Source organism: Xiphophorus hellerii, chromosome 3, assembly GCF_003331165.1.
Source record: "Xiphophorus hellerii strain 12219 chromosome 3, Xiphophorus_hellerii-4.1, whole genome shotgun sequence".
NCBI classification, from domain to species: Eukaryota; Metazoa; Chordata; class Actinopteri; order Cyprinodontiformes; family Poeciliidae; genus Xiphophorus; species Xiphophorus hellerii.
The window spans coordinates 4,651,118-4,677,629 of NC_045674.1; the positions used below are offsets into that span (position 1 = coordinate 4,651,118).

Consider the following 26,512-nt stretch of genomic DNA (forward strand, 5'->3'; position numbering starts at 1 on the left):
TCTTTTCCACCGATGTCCACTAGATGACACTGAGCTTTTCAGAAATAAGCATACAAGGTAGAGCCAGGCTGACCTCATGTGAAGCAAAGTATGATCATGTGGGATAGAACCTCATGCCCACTGTTAAATACAATGAAGTATAGGTGAGACTGTGTACCTTTCTCTCTTTCTAAAGCCATGAAAACCTTGATCAAGAGCAAGATATAAACCCTCAAAGGCTTTTTTCTTACTCCAAGGATACTTAATTGATTGGCATGTTGTCTTGTCTTCTCCAGTTTGAGGAGTGACTAACCATTGATTTCAGATCCCTTGGGAAATTTGAAGCATTAGGAATCATTGATAGTATCACACATTTCTGCATATCTGTCTGTATTCTGTATCTGTTGTTACTTTTACTCAGTTACATTTACTTGAGTAACCTTTGGGGGGAGGGGGAGTATTACTTTTAGGAGTAGTTTTATGACATTTTTTACTTTTACTTGAGTAATTGTATCATGAAGTGTCACTACTCTTTATCAATAATATTTCTGGATAGTTTTCTCACTGTAAGTAACTTCACTGAAAGAAGAATAAACATGTTTTAACCAAAAATGTACCAGACTCGGACACAAACCTACAGTTCATGTTATCATGATTTTTTCTGTTTGTAAAAAAGCTCATTTCTATTTGCTAAACCTGATTTGGAAAATGGTTTCCTTTGCCTTAATTTGTAATTTCTGAATTGCTACTTATGTTTTTTATTTTATGTCTTTCATTGTAGTTTTTAAGGTACCAGAATTTACACAAAATTTATTTTTTGTCTGATATGATTCTTAAATATTTGATCAGATCTTATAATCAGTTGCTCAGTACTTCAATTTCATCTTTTACAGAATATTTTTTTACTCTTAATCGAGTAATTCCTTGGATGCCTGCTTTTTTTATTTTTAATTCAGTCAATATATGTTGAAATAGTGCCAGTCTTACTTGAATATAAGTTTTGGAGATTCCACCCACCTGTCAGCAACACAACTCAGGCAGGGAATGATCCTCTGTTGGTACTAATGGGTCCAAACAGTGCATAGAAATGATTCCCCACACCATTATGCAACTACCAACAGTCTGTACCTTTGTACCAACAATCTGAACCTTTGCTACAAGGCCGGATAGACCCGTGATTTAATGTTGAGCATATTGTGACACAACCAAGTTTGCTTTGAAAGTAAAATAAAAACTTACTAGTACAGGTAGCATTTTTCTTTTGGTGCCTAATTTTGGTGAGCTGTGCAAATTGTTGCCTCACTCTTCTGTTCTTAGCCTACAGGAGAGGCATTCGATGTGCTCTTTTTCTGCTGGAGTCCATGTGCTTCAAGGTTTAATGTGTTGTAACAAGAGGTTGTTTGAGCTCCTGTTGTCTGTCATTCCAAACCACTCTACTCATTTTCCTTTGACATCAACAAGGTGCTTTTTGCTCTCTCAAATGCCCACTGGACATTTTCCTCTTTTTCTGATGATTTTTTGCTAATCTGATTGTGCAGAAAAATCTCGGCAGATCAACAGTTTCTGAAATATTGAAAAATAAAACTTCACAATTCATGTGATGTTTTTAGTGATCTTTTATAGATACCAAGACCCCCACACCTATGGCTAAGTTTGATTTTTGCCTCATCAACATCCTCCACTGTAATATCCAATCAATATGTGCCAATAGTGCCCAAGTGCCTGATTTGAAGTGGATCAGCAGTTTCATTCTGCTGTGCTTGCATTTGTGAGCAATGCTGACTGAAATGTATGAACCTAAACTATAAACAATGAATCTCTGTTGATGGTACTAATAAAATGTATTCCTTCAATTTAGTGAAACTGATCTCCTAAGTGCCATTCAGAGAATAATCTGACTGTTATGAGAACTTTCTGTTATGAGAATCCCTCTGCCCTGTTTCCAGTGGAAACAGGGCAGAGGGATTCTCATTTTCCCTTCCAATCAGAGAGCACTACATGTCTTACAAAGGTTGACATTTCCCAGGTACTCCAGCCTGAATCTGTCATTATATATCTCATTCAAAGGCTTTAATTGTCTCCACATGTTGCCACTGAAATTAAGACTTTTGAGCACACTCTGAAGAAGCAACTTTTTGGCTTTTAATCAAGAGTAAATTTCACTCACATTCAGTTCTCTTACTGATCTATAAGACTGAGAAAAAGTAATTCCCCTTTACACTTTTATTTTTTGCTTTTTGTCACTCTCAAATGGTTCAGCTTTAGTTTTATTCTTATCCCAGAGGAAAATTGGTTGGCAGCAGGCATCAGAAAAGAAAAAAAACAGAAAACATCCACAAATAACATCACATTCATTCTCTTAGCACACTTATTAGAAAAAATAACTCATGCCCTAGCATTAGATGCATGACACTCTCAAGATAATAAGAATATAAAATTTGAATTTAAAAAAAAATGTAGAAAATGGTTTGGGTATTACAGCCTAAGCTAGGGAGATTAAGTTCCACAATAACTGCAGGAATAAAAGAAACTTGATCGATCTTTGGTGTCCTAAAACGGCGGCCAGATGGCAGATCAAACTCTCTACAGAGTGGATGTTCATCATCATGATGTTTAATATCAAAAATAACCTGAGTAAATACAAAAAGCAGTTTTCACTTGGTGAAAGGACATAAACCTACCTGGCTTTATGCGGCTTCCTAAATCTAATCAATGGTTGTGACATATTTGACCTTCAAGCATTTACAAAAAATCTGTTACATCTATGTGGAGAAATTTTGGTTTACTCTGTTTTTTTTTTTTTGCAGAATTATTCTAACTCAGTCACGTTGAAGGCTTGTTGAGTATGAATTTCCTCTTTACTTTCAATTTGACCTAAGTTTGAACTTTGAGTTCAAAATCTGCACAATCTTCCTTTTGTTTTTCTAAGCTATTCAAAATGATCCCTGTATGGTGTATTTGTTTGTATCATTGCCCTGCTGCATAAACCAAGCTTGAGGTCAAAGATTGATACCCAGGCAGGTAAAGAGCAGATTTTGTGGTTCCATCAGTCAAGACAAATTGTTCTGATCATAAAGAAACAAAAAATTTGCAGACCATTAGTCTTCCCCCATCCATGTTTGACAATTTCTATGATACTGTGTTGTTTCATGCCAAAAAAGTAATGGTTATTCTCTCAAAAGTCTTGGGGATCAACAACATTTGGCTAACTTGAATTGAGATTGTTGTTTTCTTGGTCAACAGAAAGCTTCCTCTTAAGCTCTTTCACATATATCATTTTTGCTAAATCTCCCCCCTATCTTTATTTATCTTCTGTTGCTCCATCTATTGTAGCGAAATGAATTTATTTAATAAGAGTCATGTTATTTGGCTACTTTGGGTTAAGAAATGTTTTGTATCAGAAGGAAATGTGTGGATATGTGTTTGTGGGTGTGCAGGCGTGTGTGTGCGCAAGGTATTGGGTCATCCTAACCTTAAAAGTTAGGAAGGAATTTATGACTTTTCAAGCTGTAGAAAGATAAGTTGAGTTGTTGTGTTTTAATTGATAGAAAACATACTCTAAGGATTCCAAGAGACTCCCCATAACAGCCCAACCAACATAAAGGAAGCCATAAGATCTGCTCCAGCCTAAGAACGGACTGGTAAAAAAAAACTCTGACTGGCTTCAATATACATACACCCAGCTTAATATTAAATCTGGGGTTCTGAGAGATATGTGTGAGTACTGAGCTTGTGTATGAGGCAGGTGTGCTAGAAGAACCCTCCATGTTCAGAGTGATGATTAATTTTTCTTAAGAGAGATTTTTTTACTCTCTGCAAAGTCTACCCAACAATCTAGTCAACCTGTTCATTCATCTGCTCATCCATCCATCTTTGCTTAAATGAGAGGATTCTTTCCCTGCTCTTCAAGGCCATGATTAAATCTAGGTTCTGACCACTAGGTGGCAGCAGAAGCAGAGTTTTAAAAAAGTATTTCATTTCAACAGGAAGCGAATGGAAATCTTAATCTTCTGATGTTGCTTGATGAATTATTGATGTGGATATGCTCTGTTACATTCTGGACCTTAGTGCACTGATTTGTATTCGTAATATTTAATTTTTTGGTAGGAAGTCACATTTAGAACAAGGCAATCATTGGCTTTAAACATTAATCACTACTAAAATATGTATTCGTTTTTCATTTAATGAGAGCTGTCTACATGAGGGTCACATAAATATTCCAATTGAAAAAAAAAAAGAGTTTTGCATGTTTTATTCATCAAACTCACAATGCAGCACCTGAGTGAAAAAAAGGCTAATCTGTTATAGTGTGATAATTGTAAATGGGGCTTTTCAAATATGAAATTGACTGAATAATTGTTTATTGCAGTGAATTGGTATTTTACTCATCAGCCACTTTGCTAAAGTTGATTTGTCAGGAGTTAAATTTCTAATAATGTTTTTGCAAAATCACACGTAACAAATAACATTTCTAAAAAAAAAATAGAAAAACATCTGGTGATATCTTAATCTTTAGACAATACAAAATTGCAATGGAAAATGGTGCAGTTCAATGAAAAAAAGATTGAAATCATACATCAGTTTGTCTTAGGTAAAACTAAATTAAATTATGGAAGGTCTTATGTTCATTGTAATTAACTTCAATAGATCCTCTTTAATCTAAAGTGATTCAGGCTTAGGGGTTTGCCGTGTTTTACTTAAACCATGAAGCAAATTGAGGTGATTTACTTCTGCTTGTTAATTCTAATGAGGCTACCTAATTGTGCTTTCAGCACAGACTGCAGTATTAAGTCAATATACATCACATACTGCAGGATCAGACTGGTAATAGGCAAAAAGATAAGATTATAATTGCAATACTTCAGGTATTTGTAGTGTTACATAAACATGGCAGATGAAGAAAGACAAAAAATGTACTCAAAGTAGTCTGCATGATTGTGATCATCTTATTAAGCTCTCAGCACATCATGCAAAGTGAGCAACAGAATAAGACTGTTGCTTACTTACGTCTTGCATTTTAAGTCAAAACTGTCTATGAAATTTGAATAACGTTGAAAGCACTCAGTATGATTGAAGCCAAATCTCTGGTGATTTCTTTACATGGACTGTTTAAAATATACATTTCTCTCACAGTTTTACAGCTAGGTTGCGTCAGACTAGGAGGGACATCTAAAAATAACTAAACTCAAAGCTGAACATTCAGTGGGCTCCCGAGCTGACAAGCCTGATGAAGACGATGTAAAGTTACATAACAAAATATCACATTTTATAGTTTGAATAATGAATTTGAATAAAAGTAAAAGGCTATTTATGTAGCAGACATTTTTCTCAGGTTTCTCAAGCATAGCCAAAGAAAACCAAAGTTTACTGCACTTCTAAACTGTCACCTATTTGAGCTTCTCTTTTATTGTCCTGAAACAGGACAACATTTCGACAGATTTAACATCAGCCCCTGAAGGACCAAATGATGAATCTGTTTGCTGTATACAGTGTTTGTGAGTATTTACTTCATCTATGACTTTCTATCAAATATATATATATATATTAATTTACTTCAATTGATTACTAATATCCCAGCTAAAAGTTTTGAGCACAAATATCATAAATGCATTTTATTTCTAAAACAATCTTCATCCTAGCCTACAGCAGATGCATAGAGACCATAATATCCCTGGGGTCTGTTCATGTCTGTTCAAGTGTTGGGGTGTGGTTTATAAACACCACTTTAATCTGTTTCTTTGGCTTTCTGTCCAATGGGAGCAAATAGTTGTATTAAAATAGATAATATTACAGGCCAAGCTAGGCCGAAGGATAGCACCCGCCAGACAGACCTATATAACAGATTGAGACAGGGAGAGGTAATCCTAAAGGGTTTAAATCTCCGCTCATACACGTGATTATCTTTTTTTCTCCCTTTTTCTGGGTTATTCTGGGCGACTGCATGAGACGAACAAAATTATTTGCTGCTCAGGGGTTTCGCTAAGAGCACGGAAAGTCTCTTAACCCTGCAAACATGGGCACCTCCTACCTTTATGATTATTTTCCACTACTTTGTCCCATATTTCGTTTTTATTTCAGAGTCAGCATTTAAGCACTTGGAGCAAAAGAGGCAGAAAATGTCGGTAAATGTCCAAAGAGATTAATGGTATTTCAGTTGGAACACACGTGGGGCCAGGAGAGAACGAGCAGCAAATACAGTATTACTGTGTACACATAATCCTTCATCTTTTTAGAAAAAAAAGAAATCACTTATTTGTAGGGTGGTTTTGTGGTTAATGTTGCAAAAGGACAACATAACCAGTTTGCTTTTTCAAACTAAAACTTATATTCGTCAGAGTGGAATCATATGGTGAGGATAAAGCTTCTCCTTTATGCAAGGAAATGTGCCATTTTGGCAAATTCTCAACAATTCCAACTCTGATTAAACTTCTTTTAGGTACAAAACCATCAGAAAAAAATTCTTTATAAAAAGTAAAAGGACACAGACATTGAAGATTGAAATCAGCATTTAATAACAGGCTGAAAAAGAGTAATTTACAGTAACTAAACATTTTTAGTACATGTGTGCCACATTAAAATCTTTTTTCTGGGTGTGGTTAAGCACTGTTTTTGTATATAACATTGTGCATCAACTAAATTAAGCACACATGCACCAAGAGTGGCATATTTGAATGACACTAATCCCCAAAACTAGATAAAATGATGCAATAAACAGAGGACACACGTTGCCCCTGACCTAAATAACAAGACAATATTGTTCAGGTGAGCATTCTCTCTGTCGATGGTGAGAATGTTGCTGAGGCACATATTTCTCTGTTTTGTGTAGTTACATTATATATATATAAAAAAAACATTTCATCAATATAAAAAAGAGAAATGTTAGCATGCTGTGATAGAATAAATATCCCCTAATATTGTAATAAGGTGAATTTAAGTAACAAAAGGAAAGGCAGATTTAAAAAAAGAGTCTAAAATCTGAAACAGGAAGGATACATTCCCTATGTACATTATGGCTTGCTATCAGTGGTTTGACACTCCTATATCACGATTTAACATAAGTGCTAAGAAAAAAATATATAGCTGGATGCTATATATATGTTATTTTTCTGCAGCCTTATAAGTAAAACAAATCCCTAAAGTCACAAAAAGTTTGGTTTAAAGGAAGAAATTCTTTTGCTGATAAACTCCATAGTTGGATATAAAAGCTTTACATATATATATTTTTTGTTTGAGAATTAAAGCCAGTGTAAAATTGATAAGTCAGTTCTGGCATGTGAAGATAAGATTGAGTACATTAATAAAACATGAATGATTAAACAGCATCAGGTCTGGTTTATATTTTTAAAGCAGTAGATGTTTCAAATTTACCACAGCTTAATAAAAGTGGAGTTAAACCTATGATAATGGTTAATTATTATTATTTTTTTATTAAAAAAACCAAAGCTGTGGTAAGCACATGCTGATTAAAAGTATGATGTGTTAAAACAAATGCAGAGCAAATGCATTTTATTTCCTCAAATGACACAGAAAAGAAGCCACTGATATAATTTTCATCTCTAAAACTCACAGAGGGACTAGCATGATCGAAAATATACCCTAACTGCTTTCTCAAGGACCATTTCAACTGTGGTTGCTGTCTTTGAGCCATATAGTGGAAGTACTTCATTCAGAGACTGGCCTCATCACCTTATATCTCTTCAAATAAGTTTCATAGTAAACCTGCCCCCTTCACCTCCATCCCCTCCTCCTCCACCAACAGAAGAGCGAGGAACAAAGTCAATAGTTGCTGTGTGCTTGATCTGACCTTTGCTCTGACTCCAGAAAAACATGAAGACAAAACAGATGGCCACAGAACTGAGGAATGACAGAAATCCCATGGTAGTGGCAATTATCAGGGTCTTTGCGTCAAAGGGATATGGCTTGGCCATTTGAGCTGAGGAGTTGGCAGCTTGGGCAGTTGAAGGCTCAATCCAACCTTCTTCTGTGAATAAAGGGATGGTTCTGTTACGTGGAAGCCCCTTCACATATAGACCCACAGTCAGGCTGTCATTGCCAGCTGCATTGCCTGCCAGGCACTGGTATGTACCACTGTCCTGAACCTGAGCAAATCGCACCTCCAGAGTACCATTCTGTAAAACTCTGATTCTTCCTGAAAGGGAGAACACAGTCTTCTGGGGGGAAATCCAGGTGATAGCTGGTAATGGATCCCCATCAGCCTTGCAGGAAAACAGAACGGTGGTACCCTCTTCCACTCTCGCCTCCTGCGGCCTGCGGTCCAAGACACGAGCAGGGCGACAGGTGAAAAGCTTTGGGAGTTCTTTTTCTGAGAACTCTCTGAATTCTCGATGTTTCACCGTATCAGGAGAAGAGCAAGTGGGCTGATGTCCATCAAAGTTCAAGCGCAGCCTGCGACGGACCACCCACAGAAGCCGACAATCGCATGCAAGGGGATTCCCATCCAACCGCAACACCTGAAGGTTCCCCACAGAATGGAAAGCACTCTCCTCCAAAGTAGTGAGCTGATTTGATGTCACATTAAGCATGCGAAAGAAGGACAGTCCCCTGAAGGCTCCTGGCTCTATTTGTAGCAGACTTGACCCGGCAAGATGCAACTCCTGGAGTCTCAGGAGATCCCCCAGCAGGTTACCTTGGATGACAGTGATAGGGTTGTAGGACAAGTCTAGAAAGCGTAGGTACACTAGATGACGAAGGGCTGCATAAGGAATTGAGCTTAGGTTGCAGCTACTGATGACAAGTGAGGTCAAATTAAGACCAATTAGACTGTTGGCGGCAATTGAGTCTAATGCTGGCCAGTTCGAGATCACGAGACTTCGTAAACGGTGGAGTCGTCGGAAAGCATTGTTGGGTAGTGCAGAAATAGTTAGGCGTATCATGCGAAGTTGGGTCAGGCTCTGGAGTTGAGACAAGGCTTCGGAGGGAATAGAGGTCAGATTGCTGCGGTCTAAGTTGAGCTCTTGTAGATTCTGCAGACCAAAGAAAGCTCTTTGTGAGATGAAGACAAGGTCATTCTCCCCAGCTTCCAGCGTTTGCAGGTTGACCATTTCTTTGAATGTATAGTCCAGAAAAACAAGAATCTCATTCTGGCTCAAGTCCACATAGCGCAGACTAGACAAGCCAGAAAACACTCCCACTGGGAGGATCTTGAGACGGTTGTTTTTAATTCGAAGTGTCCTAAGATTCCTAAGGCCCAAAAAAGCCTCTACTTCAATCATGGAGATTACATTATCACTGAGGTCCAACTCCTGAAGTTGCAGGAGGCCAGAGAACTGACGACGTCCCACAGTTTTAATCCTGTTGCGGGATAAATCCAAACGTCTGGCGTCGTTGGATACACCCTCTGGCACAGAAGTCAAATATTTCCCAGAGCAGACAGCTTCTCTTGCCTCAGGTCGGCACGTACAGCGTGAAGGGCAGCCTCCTGCAGATACACCAAGACCAAACTGTAGCAGGATGCTCCACACCCACCATCGGACAACTGACTCCACAAACATCTTACACCCTGCCTGAAGAGAGACAAACACAATGTCATTGCATGATCAGAGGATCCTTAGAAAAAAAATAAGAGCACAGTGTAAATACAAACCGTTTCAGACTTGGAGTGCAGATTTTCATAACCAGTTATGCAGGAACCATGGCTGATTTAGGTCCTCGGTCGGGAAGTTTTCTGGTTCAAAAGCATTTCTTCTAATGTGTCCTAGATTAAAGAAAGAAGAAGAAAAACAAGCATAAGCAAAGTGTAAAATGATTAGACACTCAGAAACAGAATTTATACATTTTTTGTACATACAAGTTTAATTTTTCAGTGAAAAGGCTGCAAACTTTCTTACAATAAAAATAAAAAGTATAAATCCTGTCCATCTCATTAGGTCTCTAAATTAAAACTGTGACAAATAAGATAAGTTAAAAGCATGAAACAAAGGCAGCGTTCTAAGCATTCTGTTTTCCCTTAAGTGCTAAATGATTCATTTTGCAGCACTCCGCTACATGAAAGATTGAGGTACAACTACAAGCGGAGCTTAAATTAAGGGTAGCCAAACATTTCACAGATCAGTCGGCATTGATTCCAACCTTCTGATCCCCCCAAAAAGCTACTAATAACAGAGATGGACATTCTTCATTGTAGCTATATAAAATAAATGACTTCTGTTTTTTGATATGACAAAAATTAAGAAATGTGCTCATGATGACATATAGTCTGCTCTTGTTGATTATAAGTCGAGCTTATTTTGAATTATGATTTTTTTTTTTCTTGGCTGAAAAAATTGTTCATAATAATGCCAATTGCAAGTACACAAAGGCAACTGAGAGTGATATGATGCACAAAATACAGAAAAAAAAAAAGCAGACCAAAGTTTGATACAGTCCAAAGTATTTACAGAATTTGATGCAAAAAACAACATAAAATAAAACCAATAACGATGAAGTGTGAAAAACAGTAAATAATCACATTCATATGGAAATTTTCTTATATTGTTTCTTGAAGTGTCTGACCTTGTCAGCAGCAGAAAAATGTCATAAGAAGAAATATTTAAAATGTGAACTTCCCTTCAAACAACCACTGGAATGACTGGCTGAAATACAACAAAGCTTCAGGAATTGAATTTTATCAGTAAAGTTAAACAAAATCTCACAATTTAAACCCTAAACGTAAGCAACACTTTTTCACCAATATGTCCAATTATAAAGACTGGACATATATCTTCCAAAAACACACTTCAAAATCCAAAAATTATAAAATAAAATATTCTAGAAGCAGTTTAAATCTAACCTGGACCAGCCGAAGCTTCTTAAACTTCAACATCAGACCATTCCCAGAGTGTTGCCCCAGCTTCGTTGCAGCCTTTCCTTTTAGTGACAGCTACCAACACTCCCAGAGCTGTGCAGGCTTTGTCTCATCGCTGTTCTCCAAGCAAACACTTCTTATACCAACTGGGAGGGAGTGCTGACTCACGAGCCAAGACTTGCACTTTTAAACTCACTGCACTTGTGGTTGAGTTATACATCAAAGTGCTGGCAAACCCAAGGGAACTTTATACAACCCTCCGTTGAGATGGTGACAAGTAGTCATTTACAGCTGGTCCACATTGACAACAGCTTGACTTATCAGTCAATTCAGGCTCAACAATAAAAATATTTTTTTATTATTAGGTATGACCTTCTCTAATATGAGGAGACAGAGTGCTGTGCATGCCCTGACTTATTAAAAAAAAATAGAAAGAAAAAAAACATCTCCTTAAAAATCAGTACTCTATGGATAACTACAATACTTAATAGATTGTCAATAACAAAAAGCAGCTCTTTAAAACCAGCAGGTTTAAATGAGCTTAAAATGCCTTTCCTAGCTAAGTTGTCAGAGACTGAGCCTGGCAGGTGTGTGAAATCTCAGACTGGGCCAGTTGCTGAGCCCTTTCTGCTCATCTTGGATCAGAACCACTCCTCTCAGTTTTTTTACACACATCATAAAGCTGCAGTCCACACAAAGGTCACCACATTGAGCCACCGCAGGGACCGACCCCTTCCATCAAATCAAAAGGGGGACAGGATGGGTGAGAGAAATGCATTTGGAATTTTTTCAATTATTTCTCACCCTGCAAGGAGCAAAGTCAAGAGTTTCACATTACGGTGTTAATTATTTTAACTATTTCTTATTACATAGAGTCCTTTGCTGTTTCCATTGCTGATGGAGATTGAAAATAGGGAGGTCACAAAACAAGCCCTTACTGATGTCTAATAATGTGACATAAAAACATTTTTGGAATTTAGAAACTTATAAATTTTCTGAAAACTTTAGAGAAATATTTTTTATTGCAGTTACTTAATCAAACAGTAACAAAAATCTGAAGAGTTACAGATAGTCTTTTTTTCTGCAAAAAATGCTACAATTAGTGGCACCCTGAGCAATCCTTATAAATTAAATAAAATTTGATTGTATGAAACCCCTTGAGTTTAAATCACATTTAAACACAAAACCACACTTTTATAAACACATTTTCAAAATGGGAAAGATGGGAGCACATGTCACTTATGTGTGGACGGCCCTGACCACTTGGGTGACTGAAGTTTATCTTGCCCACACACACAGTATGAAGTCTAGTAAAAGACTGCCAGAAAACTGTGGCAAAAACTGATATCTTGGCATCCCTAATTCTTCATATTTACCATGACATCTACCGCGGTATTAAATGAGGGTTAAGAACCACAACCACCTAGAAATAGCTAAAATCTATGAATCCCCTCTAAAAAACCTATTTTAATAGCTAAAACAACAGCTATGCATTAATGTTCACAGTGGAAACCATCTTAGTACTACCATAATACTATCATAGAAGCTTTCTTATTGCCATCCTTAGAAGCACAGCCAATCAGTGTCAAGGAAAATGATTGCTATATTAGCAGTTTTTCAAATGCTAGCCAATACCATGTCAGGGAGAATTGTACACAATATCCCAAGTTGCATATTCTTTCAAATATCCTAGATATGCTCTACAAAAACTCTGCAAATAGATGAATTTTCAACCGTATATGTCAACCAACACCTATGTTACCTATATTAGGACAAATATGAGACTAAGAATGCTTAGAAATACCAGAATATTTTAAATAAACTTATCTCTGGTAGAAAGGTTAAAAAAAATGTCATCACTTGGTATTTCAAAAGGACATTTATCCACAACATGGGGCCAATTATCACAGAAATGTTTATGTGGACACATAATTAACCCTCTCTCATCTGAATGCCCAGAGCTGACCCCAACATAAAAGCTGTGGGATCACCTGAAGAGAAGCAAACAAGGGAAAGGACCGGTTTGACGATACTTGGAGAATGTGTTGAGGCAAACAGCCAGACAGTCAAAGATTGTTTTATCTATTTACTGCATCTTTATAGAATGTCATAGGACAAGAATCAGTGCCTTTAGGTTGGTGCCGGATATAGTGGCAGACAGGGCACCCCATATACCATGAGATTATTGGATGGGATTATTCATTTGATTTCTCACCTGAAGACTTTTGCTGCAGGTCTTCCTCTCTTCTCTCAACCCATTTCCTATCTCAATATTTGGAATATATGTCAGTACGGCCCCAAAGTTTTAAAATAATGTTTTTTATGTCCCTTTTTAAATCTCAGGTCCATTAGGGTGCTATAACAGATACAAATCACCTTTAATTCCATGTTTGGCAGGACTTTTACACAATAACATTGGATGTCATTGGAATAAAAGAGCAACTCTTCATTCCTGAAAAAAAAACAACTGCTTACCACTTGATAATAAAAACTTTCTTTTACTGCAGGAGAGAATATCATGAGACCACTAAAAACCATTTTAGTTGAATTTTTTTTGTTGCTTATTTAAGGGACATACTCCAACTGACTTTTCCAATTTGTTCTTTCTGCTCTTTCATCAGACAAAACTCATTAAGCTTCTCGGCTCGGGCCAGTTATCGCATTACATCAGTCTCTGGCCATTCGCCACCAAATGTTTAGCTGTCTTCAGGGCCTGAACACAGACCGGGGTCTACAACATTTCTTTGTGCATCTTTTTATTTAATGATACTCAATACTTAATGATACTTAATGATGAGTCATTAAGATTCAACATTTAGCAAACTTAAAAAATGCATTCAAAAAAGTTAAAAGAAATGAAACGGATGAAACACTTTTGCTGCTCATTTCTCAGAGCTCATATTTTCTGCGGTGGTACTGCCAGGAGGAAGCAAGGTGCTGCGATTCTCTGTTAAATCAGTCTGTTCTTATTGCCAGCATTATGGCCTCATTAGTTTTGAGAATATAAGACTCTCTCTGAGCATTGCTTCTTTAAGTGCTGCCTTTTCTGTCATTCCCTGGAGCTCCTTGTTACTAAGTCACTTGCAGCGAAATGTGAAAAACTGTGACAAATATTCAAGAGTGCAATTACTGAGATGAATTCTTGAGGCAAAGGCTTCCTTTTCAACAGGTCCATTAAATAGGAACATGATCTTACTGGAGCCCCACATTCAAACTGCTTTGTTTCCTTTGACTTGATATGCCCTGAGCATGACTCCCTGTGCCAAGCTGCTCTGTCCTGACTAAGAATGCACAGTCTGAACCCGACGGGGCTTTCTGACACTTGTCAGAGACTATTTTTAGTTCATCATAGTGAGAAAGAGAAGAGCCTGTCCCAAATCCCCAATTAAAACGGCTGGAACAAAACAACAGACAACTGGGTCTTTGCACTTAGTGTGGTTTCTGAGTGTCTGTTTGAATTCTGTGTTTATCTAAAGTTTGGATGGGGAGTGTTTGTGAGTTTTTCATTTTTCCTTTAGGGGCTCTGGCAGCTGCTACAGTGTGACAGCCCTTGGGATCTTCTAAATTCAAACTGCAAATATTGAACTGTTTGCCAGCAGAACAGCTGTTGGGTGCAAAGCAGGCAAACAAAAGTCTCTGGGGTTCTCCCTTGGATTTGTCTGGGAGGGGAAAAACGTATAAACAATGTCCAGTCATGAGTCACAATTACTGTATGCCAAACAGACAAGGTCTCTGAAATAAACCATGCAGAACTTGTTTTATTGAAGCAAAGTTAATGTGGTTTGATGTTCGCACCACTTTTTAAACTGTTTCTATAATGGTTCAATCCAACTGAGCTGCAAATGAAGGAAAGTCTTATTTCCCTAACTACACAACATGTTCCAAATGAAGCATGAAAGGACAGTGACTCACCATATAAGCACTGCCACATTAAGGCCACATTAATCTCAAACTAACTGAAATATCTCAAACAATCTTTGTCTTTATGTGTTCTTTTAAATGTCGATTTTTTTTTTTTCTTTTTCCCTTTGACAATGACTCCCATACACAAATCCCAAAAGAAGGACTGCAGGACATCTATGCCCACCTTTCATTTATTCATGAAAATTAGATTTTAGACAAAAGGATCAGTTCTCCTGACATGAAGTTGAAATCTGTGGTACAAACTCCAAATGTCTAAGTTTTAAGGGTCTTTTTAGGTTCAGACATTTCCTTTTTTTTTACTAGTCTTGTAATACTGGGGCAATGAACTACAAAGTCTTTTTACAATCTGTGTTGAAGAGGAGCTAAAATTGAATGTTGGCTTCAGTACCGAGTGCTGACTGACTGTTACATCATTTCAGAACACCAAATTCTGATGCAAATGTTCCCCATCCATATTCTATACCCGCTTAATCCAGCTCAAGGTTGCAGGGAGTTGGCGGTAAATTCCAGCAAGCACAGAATGAGAGGGTGTGCACACCCAGGACAGGTCGACTGTCCATCACTGGGCTAAAACTGGCATGTGTGAGACAAACAATGTTACCCTTCGCTTACTGTGTCATCTCTCTCTGTGTTTCTGCCAAATTCTGACTTCATGTTCTTTCTGTATACGTGATATCATGTCTTTTAGTATGTAACATTTTCTCTCTCCCACTGAAGGAGCTAATGTTACTATTAAATGGAAGTATCTTATTTGTCATCTTATAGATTGTACAACTGGCTCAGATCTTCTCTGTTTAGGTAAAACTCACTTTAGGAAGAAGTCATTTAGGGAGTAGCTGCTGCCTTTACCTCTGGTCACACTGGTTCTATACTCCTGGACCAGGATGTTTGTGTTCAACGTTTTTTCTGTCAGTTTATGATGACTGTGTATATTTTGCAACACCCATTTTGCTTTAAGCATTTAGGATGAAACAGACCAGCTTGCTAAGTCTCCTTTGAAACTGGTTCCTTCTTCAACTGAGCCAGTTTTAATTGCAGCAATTCTGGCTTTGAATCCCTTACAGATTTGTATTGTCACTGGCTTTACGTTATGATCCAACATTTGACCAATGACATCACAGGTAAAAATTGGGCATCTGTTGCTGTCATATAATCCCCTTTGTGGTGGTACAGTGCCATGTCTTTCGGTAATTCAGGTCGAAATTATGTAATATTTATGGACAATGTGAAGGTAAAGCCACTTTCAATTTCATTACTGTTTCAAACAGCTGTGACATGGGCAAAATCCCCAAGTGTATGTGATCATTAGATTAAATGAAAATTACGTAAAGTGGATGCTAATTGTCTTACTTTTATGGAAGCTGTTGCTTTTTAGGGCAGATAATGATAGAGAAAGTGACACATTACGATGAGCTGGAGAATTTGCATCATAAATGTTTAGTTAAAGTGGTTCCATTCACACACAGCACTTTAACTCCACACTGTGTGTTGGTTGGTTAACCACTTTGCTGTTATTCCACATTCTGACATCACGTAAAATGCAGCGCCTGCAATATTAATAATAGCACAAATAAATGAGGGAAGGGAATTAGTCTCAGCACAGCACCTATGTAATGTGACAAATTAGGCCATCTCAGCTGACAGAAACGATGCACCGGATCCATCATCGTACATCAGAGAGACGTCAGGAGGTCATGCGTTAAAGGCCAGCTGACTGATGGGAGACTGAGGACTCCAAACCTGAACCGGGTCATTTGTTATACACAGATTGTAATTCAGGGCAATGCACTTAGTGATCATAGTTGCACTCATCTCTTTATAAAACCTGCTTACTGCCTGGTAATATTTATTAAATCCATGACCTTCACCTTTTAACTAAAGAAGTTCTTCTGAGTAAAAAAAAAACAAGATCAAGGAGCAAGTACCCAGAGATTTCCCTTTTTGTTCACATATGTGTGAGAACCGGAGCACAATGAGGCAGAACTGGCTGAGCAAAGTGAAAAGATTGAAATCTGTGAAACAAATGTGAATTTGGAAGTAATAACCTACAGAAAGAAAGAAATGCATTTAATTTCTTGTAAATTTGTTTGTTGCCATGTTTCTTTACAGAAATATACACATGTGTGTATTTTCTAAATAATTTATTTTAATTTAGGCTTGACATTAACAAATATACAGAATTGTTTCTATTTTGTAAATTTCTTTCTGTACTCTTTTATATTTTTTAATTTTAATATGTTTGCCTAAGTTGAATGTGCATGTTTCAATTATCCAATGATTTTTTCCTATACTAGATATAGATGAATAAAAATAGAGATTTTCTGTGACATAAGATTAAATAATTTTTGGAAAATCTTCCTATTCACAATTGTTTTTTTGAACACATATTTAAATGTTTTAAAAATGCAGGTTTTAAAAATGAGGTTGACATACTTAGGTGCAATAATATTTTACACACTATTTGCTGGCATTTGCAAAGCAGTCAATCCATTATTTTCCTGAAGACTGATTGGCTGTTCCCCTTGGCGTGAAAATAAGGAAGATCATGAATGTCAACTTCTGCAGAGATGTAAAGACAGTTTCCACTGTGTGTGTCAAGGTATATTTGGTATTTGAACAATTAAAATAGGACATTACATACTTTTTTACATGACTTAAATATATCCCCTACCTAAGCATACTCAAGGTATATATTTATACATATATATTTTTTTTCTATGACAGCATTAAGTCAGTGCTATGGCGTAATTTTCAAGGAAAAACAATCATATCCGTAATCTGTCTTCATTGTTCAGGTGGAGGTTTTCCTCTGTGTCTGCCGGCATGCTAATCTGACAGGACCTCTCTATAATCCCACCTGATTTCCATCTGAGTCACAGCCAGGTGTAACAGCACAGACAGGAAGGGAAAAAAGGCTGGATGACTGACAGAAGTGCTGAACCGACACTCCAAGAAGATACATTGTATGATGTACATTTTTAGATTCAGACTTTTTGTCTTGTGGAGCAAGGCTTAAGTTACAACAGTAAGCAAGAGGTTTGCTGGTGTTGAATGCTGCATTTGTGACATAATGGCGCTTTATGAGATAAAATCTCAAAAGCATAAACTCCAACAAACAAAACGGACATACAGGTTTACCCTTACTTGATGACAAAAACATCAGGATTTGTGAGAACATAATTGAGGAATTATGCTCCTACTCTGGCATTTACAGGCAGGGATGTGAGCGACAGAGATCAAATATGTTACATGTTTAAAATTTTGCTTCAAAAATGATGTCTGCAGTCAATATATTGGTTCACTCATGTCTGCATAACTGAGTTGTGACTTATAAAAACAAAAACAAACTATGACAAATAATGTCAAATCTTTTCCATAAACATAATGTGAAGGCTCAATAGAAACACAAACAAATCTGTATTCACATCTATTAATCAATTCTTTCTTGAAGCATCATTTGATTCAGTTTCAACACTTAAGTCTTCTTTAGTAGGAATCACATAGAATCATCCCTCAGCTTCGCCTGGTAAAATATTCACCTGCTACAAAAGATCCAAGCGTTATGTGAACTAAATAAGTTAAGTGCTGACACTAAATCAAAGTTTGCTTCATTCAATTATTAGTTTAAAGGCGCTAAAAACACAGTCAATCTATTGCAGCCATTTATTTTATTTTTCTCTGATAAATTCATATTTCACAATTACTTTACAAAATATTTCATACTATATGTGGAAAAAGCTGTTTTAAATTGGTATATAATATAAATATATATATTTTTTAATCACAAAAAGCCAGCACTTAACTGAGGTGTGTGAACTTCTGAATGCCAGTATGCATACTAAAAATTCTGCTCGTCCTCTCCTTTAAATCATGGAAAATGAATCATAAAGTAGAAAAAGGCTTGCAAAAAACTATTCCATACATTGTGAACTCCAGTTCTGTAGAATAAATACATTTAAAGATGATGTATAGTTATAGCATGATGGCATAAATCAATAAGGAAAATTAAGTCTTGAACTCAAAACCTCTTACTTAAAAAATGGATTAACATTTTCAACATATTGGGAGGGTTATGTTAAAAAAACTTGTGCAACACCTTTTGTAAAACTTAACAGATAACAGGAAAAAGGGAAGTAACTTAAGTTAAGATAATAAGTTAAATTCCAAAATTAACAAAAATAAAAATTTGTGCTATTGCAAGAAATCTAAAACCAGAACTACTAAACAAACTACAAGTACACTGAGGAGAGTTAACAACTAAGAAACTCCAGGCAAATTAAAAACCCTAAAGACAAAAGTTAATGTCTGTTAGAGTAAAATCAACACACAAGGAAAAGTCACCCAAACATGAATGTAGCAACAGCAAACAGATACTAATTCATTCTCAGATCCATACCTGTTTGGATTTCATAGCCATGTACTCATACCATGACAATAGCTACATTTCCCTTAACCACATAATTGTAATTTGACACAATTTGACATTTTGAAAATAAATGTGCTCAACAGAAACAGGCCATTTTGGAAGAACTCTCAACTTTTGTCACTCTAGGATGAGGTGGAGTTTTTGGCCATGTCGAAATAGCTTAATTTCACAGAACTGCAATGGAAACAATTTTTTTCTCATCAAATGAGTCACATTACAAAAAAAATGTATGGTATTGGTCCAAACCATGAAGAAGGTAGCAGAAAACTGCTGCAGAGGCCTAATAATCAACCATCATTTCATTTAAGTGTGCTAAACTAGAAAAATTACTAAAACATCCAGGATATCAACCCTTGAGGACGACTCACTAATACCTTGGTGTGTTAACAATTTTTTATTCTTGAATTATGAACATACATTTATAAAAATCATATAATTTTATATTAAGTTCATTCTAGTAACTTATTTTCTGAAAACTCCATGTTACACAATTTACATAAATAAACAGTGCCCCACCCCAACCAACAGGCAAAGAAAATGTAAAGAATTAACTTAAATTCAAAAGGAAAAGAACAAAAAGGGTGTGTAGATAGAAGACTAATGCTGCTATACCTGAAACCAAACATTGAATTATTAAACTGCATCACTGGTTATGAAGGTATCTGGTTATAATCATAATAGCACAATTTACGAGGTTCAATTCTACTGATTTTCATAAGTTCTTTTTCTATTCTCAGTCTATCAGTTTTCTTGAACTATCCTGCAAAACTGAGACGTTTAACACTCTGGCCTTTATCTATTTAAATTAAATTAAGAGAAAAAAAGAAAAATCATCCCCGAAATCAACTGAGGTCATTACAATTCTGCTTACAGGGAAAAAAAATTAACAAAAAATTCAACTGCTTATGCTTGGATTTATTCATTCTGAGAAATTGACAACATGAACAAGCAGATGGATGGGAACATTGCACAATAACTGTGGGAAGAAATCATTCAAATTATTTATTCGAGGAAAGTGCAGATCTGTTCGAGAAATCTGCTTTTCAACAAATTGCGTTTTGCAAACCTAACAGCCCCCAAGAGACATATTTTTGCCTGAATGGGAACAAAAGGCACATTGGGAGGAAGATAGGCCAATTTAATGGAGGGTTTTACTTGTAAAATTGTCAGTGCTTACTGTATAATAGCTCTTCCTTTGGTCAAAATGTCTGCAGGACAGAAAATTATGCTGATAAAAGCATAGAGATACATTAGTTCAGATGAAGAAAGAAAAAAGATACAGGGATGGCGCTTTAGCAGACGCTTTACAGTTGACATTGTCTGCCATCAAACGTGATACAAAAGTCTTCGATGTTGGAAGCTGGATGCATAAAAGTGCCTGACCTGATTTCCTTAGCTTTGTAAATACTGCATTTGTCTGCCTCTGTGGTCTTCTACCAATAAATTAAAAAAGAGACTGCACTTTTGTGCAGCTGATATGGAGTAACATTTATAAAACTGCAACAGTTCGAAGTCAAAGAAAGTGATGATTTTAGTAAAAAAGTCAGTCGCTGACACTTTTTTTTTACACCTCCAGGATTGAGTGCTGCTAGAACCCCGACCTCATTAGCTTCAAAGAAAATGTCAAAAAACGAGACATATGCACCCCCACTTCCTGACAGATAATCCATACATATGAGCAAATCCAAAACACAGGGGTAATAAAACCTGATTCAATAAAGGAGGTTTTGGTATTTTTTGGTAGTGTGAGCACATGCCAAGTGCTGCTCATAAATGAAAACAGCATGTTCATAAAGCTAATCAACAGAAGAAAGCATAACATGGTTTAAAGGTTTCCAGTAGAAGGCTGGAGTTACTTTTGATGCTAAATAAGTACAGTACATTTACAGTCAGACAGCTGTAGCCAATGGATGTGTTAGTGTTCGCTCTTGGTGGTTCTTGAAGCACTGACTCCAAGCAAAGTCTACAGCTTGTGAATCTCCAAATTATTAAATGCTTAGGACTTCTCTCAAGGATGTGGTTTATCCCTGGTGCTTTACATTGAAAAAAATAAAACAGGTGATACAACTTATAAAAAACTGTTTATTTGTTACAGGTGATCAAATTAAGTTTATTCAAGTAAATATAATAAGAATATTAAGTTGCCTTGTTAAACATATGTAAGTGAAGTAAGTTTGACAAACAATTTGAATACACATAACAAATTATTATTATTTTTTAAGTTGGAGCTTCACTATCTTTTTTTAGTGTAGCCTTTGTCTTCCAGACTTTTTCCTTCGATTGTATTTTCCAATATTTTCTTGGTGAAAGTAATACGTGAACTGCCAGTTTCTTTCACAGAGAGCTTTTGTAGATTACTATACTTGTTGTCAGTGACTGAAGTCATCCACGTATTTGTATCCTATTGAAACTCCTTATTTTAAAATGTATTTTATATAAAATTCTTAAAAACTGAATTATGAATTTTCATGGGCAGTAAACCAAAATAGTTGAAATAAAAACCTTGCAATAGTTTGCAGTATGTAAAATACATCTTGTTAATATACAAGTTTCACTTTATGGATTAAATTACTGAAATAAAATAAATTTTTAATAATTGTGTAATAAATTAAAATGAACCTGTTCATCAAAAATGCTTTTAAACTCGCATTTCTTTCTACTAAAATTCATAAAGTTAAAAGAGAAATTGCCCATGAAAGCTTTTCTGTTATGTACAAAACAAAACAGATACATTTGTCTGGAGTAACCCAGTTTCCTTTCAAATGTGGAACAGCTTCATACTTCACACATGAGTGAATAAAAAGGAAAGGAAGGAATGTCTCTTTTAAAAGTAAAACATGATGAAAAAACCCTCTAATGTATAGATGCTTTTTATCTATAGTCCAAAAACATCAGCCCCGGGCAAATATTCATTTCTTATTCCTACTCAAAAGCAGAAAACATCCCGTCCTTCTATTCATCTATGAGAGAACGTCAAATCACAACGTGGCCTAAATCTTGAACAGCAGGTTCAAAAGTGCTGTGCATTATTGATTCCTCCCTGAAAAGATGTTTTCATGTACAAACGCTCCAAAAGCGGTTAAGACTGGGATGAAAAGACAAACAACTGCACATGGCACAGACCTCATGTGCAAATTGAGAGATTTGTCCTTTGCAGCTTTAGAAAAAAAAGTAAAGTGCTGAAGATAATCTCCTGGCTGTTAAGACTGAAAAAAACATGGAGGCTGAATGTGAGGATGCTTTGTTCTGAGCTCTGATACACCTTCCCTGGACAGAACCATCTTGACCTGACCCTGGTATTAAAGCTCTGGCAAAAAGGTCAAAGGCACAGTCAGACAATGAGTTTATCAACATATGCACGTGGCTTTTTTGTCGACAGATGTTTTAAGGCTTAAAGCTGTTAACGCTAGTGGTTTGAATAAAGATTAATATGTGCTAGGAGTGTTTGAGGATAGCGAGTTCCACAACTAGAAAAAAAAAAAAAGAGATGTCTTTGGATTTTATCCTGTCAAATAACAGTTTGACACAGTTTTGCCAACCAGAGTCTGACAGTATTGAGGACAGCACAGGATACAGTACTGTCAGTAAAGTGAGCAGCTCTTGAGCCAAAGTTTGTGCATTTCTAAAAGTATGTTCCCTTATTTGTTCCTGCTTTGAATTTCTCCTGCTCTACCACATCCTAAAGGTGCTATATTAAATTGAGATCTAGTGTGAAAGACACATCAAAGGCCACAACTTTTCTTTTTTTAACCCTGATCCCAGCAAATGGTTATGTATGAAAATGCGTGTTGGTTGTTAACAGCAACAACTAAAGTCATTTAAACTCCCTGTCTTCTCCATTCTGATCTGATGCTCAGTTTGTATTTTAGCAAAATATCTTCAGCACCTCTGGATGTCAAAATATTGAGAGTGATTCGTTAGACTTAACAATCAAAAACACCAATGACTGGTGATCAATGAATCATTAACAACATATGATTGTCCAAGTGCTAAAATTAGGATTGACACTTCCAATCATAATCTACATTTTTCTCTTAGAAATGTTACAGTTTATTATATGATAAATTGCAAAACAAAAACAATATTATCGTCATCATCATATCTTTATTCCATCATATCTTTAGTAAAAGGATAAAAAGATAAAATACTGTTTGAACATGAAGTTTTTAACTCTTCCAGGATTTTTTAAAGCTTGTTATATTCCTTGGGTATTTTGAGTTTTGGGTTTTGATCATTTTGTTGCAATTTACTTTTTGTAGGTCTTGCCATATTCAGTTCATTTCCCTCTGTTCATTATTATTACTAAGGTATTGCCATATAGGTTTATTCCTCCATTTAGTTTCAATTTATTCATGTGTTCTGTTCCTTGAGCAATTGAATTTACTTTTCTTGATTATTGGTAAGCCTTTTCCATTTTAGTTTTTAGGTACTTTGAGTTCTAGTTCAGCTCCATCTGTACTCATCAGTCTCATCAGTCGACCATGTTTCCTCTGGTATATTTGTCACTTTCCATCCTTGCCTCAGTACTAAAGCTTTTGATTTGTCATTGTTCATTGCTGGATTCTTCTGTTTCGTTACTATGACAGATTTTTCTTCTGCTCCTTATTCCATGCTCCATATTGTTAATAAAAAAACAACTGTCAGAATCTATACTCTGCCAAGCATGAACTAAAAATTAACCATCTGAGTAAAAAATATAAAGTTCATTCAAAGTAAATTTAGCCTGCAAAGTCTGAAAATATGAAATTCCCAAGACCATCAAAATGATGAAGGTCAATGAGCCATGAACTGACCCATTAAAGGCAAATACACCCAGAATCACCTGAAAACAAGAAAGCTCAATAGCTTTTTCTCCTGAAGCTGAAGTCAGTTGCAGTCTAAATTTCCCTCTGAATATAATAGTTCAGGTAAATCATTCGCTAAGGAGAATGACATAATTCCTGTGCATAAAATGGCCTCTGATTAAATTGCCCATTTGGCTGAATCCCAGGCGTAAATCCTTGGTTTTCCCTTGATGGTGATCTGCTTCTCCTGAGCTTCAACTGATGTGATGTGTGTCCTGATTATGATGGAGCTGAGGGGACTAACAGTTTGCTTCTGCTCTAAGTTCAGCACTGCAACTTTTTTTTTTTGTTGTTGTAAAAAAGCTAAACCTTGTTCACGGCGTAAGTGACATTCTAACAAGCTGTACCAAGTCTGGTAATGCGGCGGTTTTCTCTTACAAAAAACAGTTTAAATGGACTTATATAGGACTTTGATGTAAACACCCTAAAGTAAACGCTGTCCCATGAGGAAATGAGGCTGCAGTTGTTGCTGTCTGTAATCCTGCTCAAAGGCAGTTAAAACACAGTCTGCTGCAACCCTTTTTAGGTTTATGGAACAAACTATGGAGAGGATTACTGCACAGAGGCACTCTACAAAACACAGCAACAGATCTGCACAAGCAGGCAACTCATGATAAAATAATATTAAAGTCCTTTTATACATGTGTAAGGATAATTTTAAAAGAAGAAAATTGTGAGTAAAGATGAAATTTTCATCCTCCTGGAAATCCACTCTATCACTATAACATAAATCATGAACATAAAGTTGCTAAGGGCATTAATATAAAAGTTTGTTGCTGCATTGACTGATCTGGGCTTTCTTAAAAATTATGAAAGGTGATACATTTTTCTGAATACCAAAATGAATAGACACCATTACACTACCACAGAAAACAGTCAGGCAAAAATGCAGTAATATACAGTATATATACTGTATACTGTATATATATATATATATATATATATATATATATATATATATACTGTTAAACTTTGCTTTTCTTGATCTTATTGTTTCCTTCAATCCTCTATATTACATATCAGCTTTACAGAAAAGTAGGCTTTGGCTGTCAGGTGAGAATGTTTAAATTGTTTTGTACGTAAGCAATTACAATAAAAGTGAATATTTCCATCAAATTTATTGTATTCAGAATTTTTATGCTATCAGATTACAATATGAGTAAAATTCATCTTAACATTTGTTATTATTGAAAAGGTATCAGAATGTAAGATGATGTTTCTAAGTTCAGAGCAAACCAAAGTGATGGAAAATTGCGTTCAATTTCTGCAGAAAAGCAATTATTTCATGAATGAAACTCACCAGCGGATGTTTTCAGGGAAGGAATCATCGCAAATCCTTCATGGCTTTAACACTCACATGCTCATCCGAGTTCAGGACAGTCTCCCTCCTCTTCCTCCTCTTCCTCCTTTTCTCCACGTTCAACAAGACTTTCCCAACATCTGTCGCACCACAGTGGCGGCAGTTCACTCCGCCCTCCTTATTTCATTAAATCCTTTTCCGACCGTAGAATACCTTGGGGAGTTCTCGGATAATTATGGCACTAAAATAATTTAGGTCGGCTCTGTCTGCCTTGTTGTGTGATGAGGTGGAGAAGCGGCTTCACTCTGACGCGCTGCTGCTGCTGCTGGTGCCGCTCCGCATCTCTCCACTCAGCTGCCAGTCTGGTACAATAACAAAAGTCCTGCAGATTTAAAGGATGGATAAGCGCCGCGTGTCTGGCTGTAATGCTTTAAATCCAGAGGAATACCTTCAAAAATAACACCAAAAATCAGATTTGCAATATTGAATTTTAATTTATTGCTCTTTAGAATAAAAACAACATTCGCTAAATGTGCAGCAACATTCTAAAAATTGCGGGGTTAAAACACCTTTTGGTTTATTTTGTTAACCTAGTCCTCAGCTGAAAAAAGGGTCCAACCTTGTATAGTTTAATACAAAAGAGTTGGGTTCTGGATTTGACCCAGAATTAAGGTTTCAACGCAACAGTTGAATTTAGGAGGACGGTGGGCTAGAACAAGTTTTAGTGCCCTATCCACACAATTTTCTTTTTCACATGCAAATTACAAATCAATTCAGATCAATACTTGACTTAAATAGCGCCAAGTCACAACAAATTCACTCTCAAGTAACATAGAAACAACCCATAGATGTGACATTATTCCCCTGTGTGTAACCCTCAGCAGATTGTGTTTTTTAGCTAAATAACTTTGGTTCTTTTACAAACTCAGACTGAAAAGTGTGTTTCCTTCTAGCAGACAAAGAGTGTTGAATCATTACTTTTATGACATATTGAACCTTTATTTACACAGTACTATGTTATAGTTTTGGTTCAGCCTCACCTTGTGAGAAAATGGTGAGAGGTGGGAAAAAAACTGCCAGAAGATTACAGAGATCACAGCACACTGATATTTGGGATCAGCGATAGTTCTTTAGTTTTTAAAACTGAAAAGAATGAATTACATTTGTTTCAGGCGTACGTTGTTACAAATTATACTTGTACAGACTAGCAGATTTCTTTGTCTTAATACAATTCA

General features: G+C 36.2%; 1 protein-coding gene across 3 annotated transcripts; it reads right to left on the reverse strand.

Annotated features, from left to right (window-relative positions):
• Positions 1-6,467: 6,467 nt before the first annotated feature.
• Positions 6,468-25,620, reverse strand: lingo4b (leucine rich repeat and Ig domain containing 4b). 3 transcript variants are annotated; one of them, XM_032559583.1, is made up of 3 exons: positions 25,278-25,620; positions 9,584-9,694; positions 6,468-9,499 (listed from the first exon to the last, which is right to left on the reverse strand). In XM_032559583.1, exon 3 carries the CDS (start codon positions 9,489-9,491, stop codon positions 7,677-7,679), a length of 1,815 nt encoding a protein of 604 aa, XP_032415474.1. In that variant the 5' UTR covers positions 9,492-9,499; positions 9,584-9,694; positions 25,278-25,620; the 3' UTR covers positions 6,468-7,676. The 3 variants fall into 3 exon arrangements, with proteins under 3 accessions (XP_032415474.1, XP_032415472.1, XP_032415473.1); XM_032559581.1 differs by having other exon boundaries at positions 6,468-9,503; XM_032559582.1 differs by lacking the exon at positions 25,278-25,620 and adding an exon at positions 10,769-10,979 and having other exon boundaries at positions 6,468-9,503.
• Positions 25,621-26,512: the final 892 nt, after the last annotated feature.